The sequence below is a fragment of the Dicentrarchus labrax genome, unplaced genomic scaffold, assembly GCF_905237075.1.
Source record: "Dicentrarchus labrax unplaced genomic scaffold, dlabrax2021, whole genome shotgun sequence".
Lineage (NCBI taxonomy): Eukaryota > Metazoa > Chordata > Actinopteri > Moronidae > Dicentrarchus > Dicentrarchus labrax.
The window spans coordinates 22,953,941-22,962,003 of record NW_026136718.1 but is presented as its reverse complement, the minus strand read 5'-3'; the positions used below and the strand labels follow the sequence as shown (position 1 = coordinate 22,962,003).

The window sequence follows — 8,063 nt, the reverse complement described above, 5'->3', positions numbered from 1 at the left end:
TTAAATTGAATCACTTGTGGAAAGGCAAAATTCAAAAGTAGTCCCCTTCTTCTAACGTTGTGTGTAATAAAACACTACCTACTATGGTCTGGATGACAGATTGCACCCATTACTGTAAATACTGTTGCTTACTGTTAAAATGTGCTTGTTTTTATATACATATATAAATAGTCAAATTTTAAGGAGTAAGTAAGAATTTCTTTTGTGTGTCTGTATTGAATCGGAGACATTTTTGCAGACAAAAAACAAGATCAAAATATCTTTCCTATCTTCTAAATCCCATTTGAAAGATATTTTATAGCATTGTAGGTCTACAGTATTTCTTCTTTATGGGGTTATCTCATTCAGTATACCAGACAGACCTGTGGATTTTGCATAAAGTTTTTGTGTTTTTTTTAAATTAATTAATTGATTAATTTTGTTGATTGTGAATAGCCAAACACCGTATCGTTTAACGTTGTAGTTCTCCTGTCTGTTTTAATGTTTTTGGATTAATTGGACAACAGATTATTTTAACATTTCCCCATCTCCAGCGTGGTCCTCATCACCATGGCAACAGCCCAAATAGCAAAAGCTGCAGTACCACTTACGACCACACTGATGAAGTCAATAGACCGATGGCGCTGTTTCGACATTAGGTCAAGGGAGAGATTAAAATTATGAATTTGTTTGTCATGAACTGTATGGAAAAAGTGCCACACACAACGCAAATGTATTGGCCTTATTATCTGTTAGGAAGAGCAACCTGCCTATTTTTTCCATTTCTTCTTTCTGTAGTGAAGAGGCAGGCACAGAGGGTATTATAGGGACTTGGCTTGGGAACCGGGGGGTCGCCAGTTCAAGTCCCACAGACCACAAAATATGGAGGGTGGACTGGTAGCTGGAGAGGTGCCAGTTTCACCTCCTGTGCACTGCCGAGGTGCCCCTGAGCAAGGCAACCTAACCCCAAAAACCTGCTCATGGGGTGCTGTTAACGTTGCAGCCCCATCACTCCACCATCTCTCTACCCTTTGTCCGCAAGTGCATGAAGTGTGCATTTTGTGTGTGTGTGTATAAAAAGAGTGAAAAGAACAATTGCCCCTAGGGGATCAATAAAGTATATCTTCTTCTTCTAAACCCAGGCTTTGCTTGCATTGCCGCCTCTACATTCACTGATGATGTTTAATGATTTGCATGCATCCAGTGCCTCTCCTGAAAGCATCTCTGGCAAACTGGTCATGTCCACCTAGAAATGTTGATTTTATGTCATGGATTTAAGGACTAGCAAATCAGCAAAGGCAAGTTTGATGAGTAAATAAATAACCCACTTTTATAATAGAAATAAAAACTGTCCTATTATTATATGATTTTATATCTCCCTGGAAGAATGTCAAATGGGAAAATTGGTCAGTAATATTTTTTCCATTATTCCTGCTGAGACGCAATAGTCTTTAGTCACACTGTCAACAATCTTACTGTCAGGTGATATGAGTCACACTTGGTGCCCAAAGGAAACTATTTAGAAGTTAGCCTTACATTACTGACTCAAGCCCAACATGACTTCCTGTGGTATTTTACACAGTTGCTCATTCTGCTCTGAAATATAAAGGCTGTGAAAAACACTGATATTCATGGCTGGAGGTACAAGCAAACACCAAAAATGTTCTGTTCTGTAAAATGTTCACATTGAGTGTGGTGTGTGGTTTACTGTGGTGCAGCTGAACCTTTAAAGAACTCCAGCGATGATGCTGATACTGGGAGTAACACTCAGAATACTAATAATGTGCCTCTCCTGAACCTTTCTGCACCTGTTTGGAACTTTTAAATATGTCTTCTTTTATATGTCAGAGTTTTAGGACGGTATGAGGTTAATTATCATGAATTATACAGTAGGAACTCGAGTAATCTCTAAATCTACACCTATTAGGATTCATCTTCTTATCGTGCCTGTAAAGGTGATCCACACTTTAAAAGGCTAATGAAGTCACGTTTAAACCAACTGGATAAAACATTAGTGTGCATACGTTGGCATCTTCCTCTCTTGACTTATATATCAACAGAAGTGTAGTGTCACAAAGAACGCTCTGCTTTATCTGACTGATAATGGTGACATCTACTGTTGATAACAGTAATTACATATTCAGGGTATAAAATAATGCAACATTTATGGAAGAGAAAAGAAAATGTTTTTGTAAATGTAAAAAATTAGTAAAACTAAAGAGAAAATAAGTTTAATTATCAACATATGAGAGGTTGCATTTGAGTTTTATAATCAGGAGTGTTTAAATACGTTTATTCCTTTTTTTTAAAAATGAACAGAATGGTTAGTTAGACTTGTCATTTCAGCTCATCCTTATCTCTGGTGTAATACCATCTAATAGTGTCAAAAACATGATCCATCCAAATATTCCGTAAATTCTTGCAGGAGTTTATGGCATTTTCTTTTAGCAGCTTTGTTTGTTCAGTGTTACAGATTGCTTACTTTGTAGACATTATGAGTGACAGGACAAACAGGAAAACAAACAGTTCCTACTTTATCTTAATTATGATCATTTAAAAATGTACTTAGACATTTTCAAAGTGTTTATATTTAACAGTACATATAAGCTATTTCTATATAACATTTTTTTGTCAAATAAATACTATTTTTGGTTAAAATATTAACTTCAGTGTACAATATAGAGTTTTTTTGATTGTATGTATCTGTATTCATTCATGCATCCACTACCTGTTTTACACATTTTACAAATGCAGAGAAAGATTCTTATTCATAACGTGCAGCAAATCAAACGTGCACAACTACACCCAACCACATTATAGCAGTTTTAATGCAAATGACACATATAACATAAAATAAAATCTGGACAAATGAATAGTATTTTAATCATATTCTTTGTGTACATTCAGACATCACTGTACAGCAGTGGCAGAGGGCTGTGGTTGAAATCTGGATCACTCAGTCGTGGTGCAGCAGCTCAGGTCTCAGGATCTGTGTTGTCGAGACTCTACCACACATTAAAACACATAATTAGATGAAGATTACAAAACCAAAAACACTTTGAACACTCTGATAATATGACCCCATATAAACATGGTGTTAGCAGCCTGTAGTTCATTATAATCCAAACAATGACTGCTACCATTAGAGTAATGAAAGAATTTCACGGGCAATTAGGGACTGTATGAAAATTAAGGGGCCCTTGTGCTTTTTTTTACTCGCCAGCATTAATAATATTGTCTTTGGACCCTCTGGTTAAAGTGCAACACCTTTCCCCCCTAATATCTAAAAATAATTAAAAGAACCATTTCTAACACAGTATTTTCACAATAACTACAAATACGCACATTAGAAATTATTTAATGGCAGGACGTCAAAACGTAACATGTATGACGATATGTTGCTATGGTGTGCTGTATCATTTACAAGGAATAAATATTTATTTTATCTCATTGTCCAGATTGTCTATGCCTGTGTGAGGGATTTATGTAACATCCAGTTACATTTTTTTCAATTTTGGACAGCAATGCCTTCTACAGTTGTTAAAATTAAAGTATAGGGCTTACCTTTAATTTACTCATATTCTAAGGACCTTCTTCCATTTCGAGGCTGTAAGTGCAAACAACATTTTATTGAATGTTCATCCTATTATCCAGGGGAATTCTTTAATTCTTTTATATTCTAACATAAACATGTTCTTACCCGATAGAGGAAGTAGCCTCTGCTCTGGATTCCCCCAGGTCCCTGGAGTTCAGCCTGTATAGACACAGAAACCACAGAATTTAACTTCTATAGAACAAGGTCCCCATTTTCTTTGCCACTTTCTCTGTGTTGCTACAACTCTCCTCCACCAGCAAAAAGCCATCAGCACTCACGTCAGGATTTTCCAAAACAAACACCCCCACGCGTTTCTCACTCACAATTCCTCTATGTCCACTTTGCAAATATGAGCGCTCGATAGCAATGAGAGAAAAGTTCACCTGTCAGATGCACTAATTTTAGACCATAATTGCTCGCAGCTTGGGAAAGAACAACTAATGTAGACTGAGTTTGTACAGAGAGTGAGGAGAGCTGCCCGATATGAACCAGCATTATTGACATGTAAGCTCAGGAAAGGGAAAACATTCGTTGAGATCAGCTACAGAAGTACCACATACATTTCAATATCAGTATTTGCTACAAACATACAAGAATGCATGCTGTACATTGTATGCTTTTTCCCCCTATATTTTCAACCAGGGAACTTATTGCATTTCAGTTGAGACACCTCCATACATTGTGAAAAAAGGTCAGTTTGCACCACTGATTGCATACAGTTTTTTGTATGCTAAAAAGGCAAAGTATTCGTTTTCAATATCTTTGCTCTATCAATCAGTGGCTGTGAGATTATTTTGTAAAGCAAAAAAAGGAGAACTGACGTGGGTGGTACATACGCGCATTGAGAGTCCTCTCTCTCTTCTGGTATGGAGTTGGGAAACAAGATGCAGGAGAGGGTGCAACAGAGGGGTCTGACAAACACACAGAGCCAGACACACAAACATGAATAACAGCACCAGAGGACAGGAAAGTACAGAGTATGGAGTCTTCTCTCTAATAAACACACGAACATGCAACACAGAAATGCAAACGTAATACAAATGCATCCTTGGTGCAGCAATTTCTTCATTGCAGCCTCAGCATCAGTGTTCAGAAAACATATCACATTCTGCATTATTCACACACTGGTGATGGAGGAGCAGAGGAAAATATGGCTTCATATTTCATATGAGAAATATGGTTTGCTGTGACAGGGGATCGGGCATCCTGGGATGTTTTATGTTGTTGTACTTTTCAATGAGCATAAATGCACATACAGGAAACTAAATACATGTAAATAATCATACCTTATTTAACACTGAGTCTGCGGCTTTACAATGTAAACATTTCACTACTGTTATCACAACTCCAAAAAAGCAGCTCTGCGTCATCTTTGTTGACTTTTTATCTGCTACATGACCAGAAATCTTTTGTTCTTTCAGCTGACGCATAAAAACATCAAGGAGGATCCTATTTAATTATCAAAATGCATCATTAAGTAGTGATGTTAAGAACTGCAGACACATTTTGTAGTGTTGATATAACTTTTTCCCTGCTTCCAGACTCACGTTTGTGTTGTCCAGTGTGAAAGGCAGACAAAGCGGCGAACATATTCCAAGTGCTCATGTAACCAAGAAATAAAACTGCCGGTTTATAAGCATCTGACATGCGGAGCACAGAACAAGGGAGACGAGCACAACGAGAAGATTTTTATATTTGTGTATATGAGGACTGGGTATATGTGCGTATCCATGTTGCAGTGTTTGCCTGCATGCATATATGTATATACACAGTGGTTATCTGTGGTGGCAAATGTGTACCTGCATGCATTTTGATTTGGCGATTGAAGTGCGATCATTTACACAGTGGAATCAAGTCATTTAAAAGTACCACGCTTACACACAATGTGCCGGTCACATATAGCTGTAAAACAATTTGAGGTGCTTTCTTCGGTCAAGCTACAGACTTTAACAGTGCAGATTTATCTTGTAACTTACTTACCGTCCCCTGTGACAAGGCATTACCTTGTGGTCTAGAGTAATGAAATAAAAACTGCACAAATAGTGCATGACATAAAAAAATTAACAACCACACACACACAAGCTAGTACACACACACACACACAAACAAGCCAACACAAATTTGTCATTAGGTTTAATTGGGACATGTCTCTTTGGGTCCAGTTGCACCAGTTTAGGGAAAATAATCCAACAAAAATAAGTTGTACTCACCCTTTTACTATTTTCTCGCACTTTCAGCTCCTGCGAAGACATGATGTACCTCTGTGAATATTTATATTGTACAGCTCTACTCAAACGTGATCAACAATCACAATTCACTGGGTTGTTTCATATCAAATCTAGTGTGAAAAACACTAAAACATTTCATCTGAGCGATTATAAACTATGAGGTACCTTTGACTTCTGAACCAACATCAAAACACAGAGTTCTCCTAAGACATCAGATGTCTGGAAAAATGACCAGAAAGAAGAGTTGCTGTTAAAAGAAATCAATTCAAATAAATGTACTATATACCTGTAATATATGTGTAAAAAAAAAAAAAAAAAGACAGAATCACAGCTCACTCACCCAAAACTTCGGGTCTGCAGAGAGGTAGGATGAGCACACAGCGTCTATCTGTGGAGCATCACAGAGGATGATGGACAGGCACACAGACAGGAAGGATAAAGAAGAAAGAAAGAATAAAAGGAAGCTGCATACCTGGCTGAGGAGCCGCCTCTGATCTGTTGTGGCTTGCTGAAGTTCTGCTGGAGCACCTTGAAAACACAGAAATACAGTTAATATAATACAGCTAATGTATACTGTGATATCATCCTCGCACAATTTAAACGTGACAGCAATCAAATACTTTTGTTGAAAGAACAGCGATAAAGCATGATGAAAATGTGCTGTAGAAGCTGGAGGTCAGTAGTGTCTGATGACGAACAGCATCTCTATGCGCTCTGCTTCGACATGATTGCATTGGATATCTGTTAGCAGGAATAAAAACTTTACTGTAGAATTTGAAGGCAGTTATTGTCCAACATCTTGATGCATATGTGCTTTTGAAAAAATTCATGATTTAAAAAAAAGATTTCACCACTTTTCACCAATCTACCATCAAACCATCTACTTTTGAGAATCCATCTAATCATGTTTCTACAAAGAAAATACTTCAACAGTACAGCGTCACAACAGCTTATGAGCCACTTTGACATCATGGGAAGTGACGGTCAATCTACATCTACGCACATCTCAGTCTTGTCAGGTAGTAGACACATGGAGTCAGAGGTTGCAAGCTCAGAACGGGGTTTCTGACTGCTCTCAGTTAGGGAGCGAGAATGACAGTGATTGATGGATGATGGATGGATAAAGATCCTTTCAAACATGAATCATGATAGATATTCACAATATGGATTTGAGTCCGCTGCAAACAGACGTACAGTAAATTACATGAAAATACAGTATTTTCAAGGAAACTAAGAGAAACAATTTTAAGGTTTTATATTTAAAACTGTTTGTATCTGTTTATCTATTCAGCAACTCATATACAAATAATGGTTTTTCAGTATAAGATAAATTAAAAAAAACATTAGAAATAACACATGGGCTATAGAGATGTATCATTATTACTTGATATTAACCATATTATTTAAACGTGTGGTTTCCTTCTTTAGGTGGTGACTTTGCCAAATGTCCCATCTTGAAGTTAAGTACAAATGAGTAGAGAATTATAATCTTTGTTTGATTTATCTTAAACTTCAGGTCAAAAAGGTTTTAGGACTGAGTGAAAAGATACAGCTAGACAGGTAGCTGCCTATCTGGTACTTCTTCCACACAGAGAGGAACTGAAAGACTAAAAGTTAGACTTGTAGAGAAATTGAACTGCCAATGAAGCTGAGGATAAAACGCACAAACAGGATAAAACGCCGGCTGGCTTACTGTCGCAGACAGGGATGGTGAGGATGAGCAGGGCTGCGAGGGTGATGCTGGTCGTGCTGAGTGGACTCACGGCGGTGCTGCTGCTGAGGCTGTGCGGGCTGCTGGCGGCTCCGCGCTGCGCGGCCTGACTTTGGCTCTGGAAGGTCCTCATCTCTCTCTCTTTCTCTCTCTCTCTCTCTCGCGCGCTCTCTCTCTCTCTCTCGCTGGCCTTGCTTGTCTTTTATTTGGTCCTGTCCGCTACACTTCTGGCTCTTCTGAGAGTTTCTGTCCAACGTCAGAGAAATATGAAGGCTCGTGTGTCACACACACACACACACACACACACACACCAAACACCCCCACCACCCCTCCTCGCGCGCTCGACACTTGACTGCGTCATTGTTTAGAGCCCCGCGCGCGCGTAAAGTCATTAGATCTGATCAACAGGTTGGCTGAACGTGACGGTTCAGGGAGGTGTTGGAGTGATACCCATCCAAGTTATACAAGTTAGGGTGAGTAAAGTGGGAACTCAAGCAGTGTTATAAACCTTGTTTTTTTTACTCATATTGCGCTCAAACACACACAGAGC

At 38.4% G+C, this 8,063-nt stretch overlaps 1 protein-coding gene across 2 annotated transcripts; it reads right to left on the bottom strand.

Moving 5' to 3' along the window:
* Nucleotides 1–2,789: 2,789 nt before the first annotated feature.
* nmu (neuromedin U) lies at nt 2,790–7,818 on the bottom strand. 2 transcript variants are annotated; one of them, XM_051377370.1, is made up of 9 exons: nt 7,496–7,818; nt 6,275–6,330; nt 6,143–6,190; nt 5,968–6,021; nt 5,785–5,814; nt 4,411–4,485; nt 3,680–3,733; nt 3,544–3,586; nt 2,790–2,984 (listed from the first exon to the last, which is right to left on the bottom strand). In XM_051377370.1, the coding sequence occupies exons 1-8, from the start codon at nt 7,644–7,646 to the stop codon at nt 3,551–3,553; spliced, it is 504 nt and encodes a 167-aa protein (XP_051233330.1). In that variant the 5' UTR covers nt 7,647–7,818; the 3' UTR covers nt 2,790–2,984; nt 3,544–3,550. The 2 variants fall into 2 exon arrangements, with proteins under 2 accessions (XP_051233330.1, XP_051233331.1); XM_051377371.1 differs by lacking the exon at nt 4,411–4,485.
* Nucleotides 7,819–8,063: the final 245 nt, after the last annotated feature.

Coding starts and splice junctions, on each gene's coding strand:
- nmu (XM_051377370.1), bottom strand. CDS start 7,646: ATGAGGACCTTCCAGAGCCAAAGTCAGGCCGCGCAGCGCGGAGCCGCC. Junction 6,022..6,142: donor CTGCAGACCCGAAGTTTTGG/GTGAGTGAGCTG, acceptor TCATTTTTCCAG/ACATCTGATGTCTTAGGAGA. Junction 3,587..3,679: donor GAGGCTACTTCCTCTATCGG/GTAAGAACATGT, acceptor TTGCACTTACAG/CCTCGAAATGGAAGAAGGTC.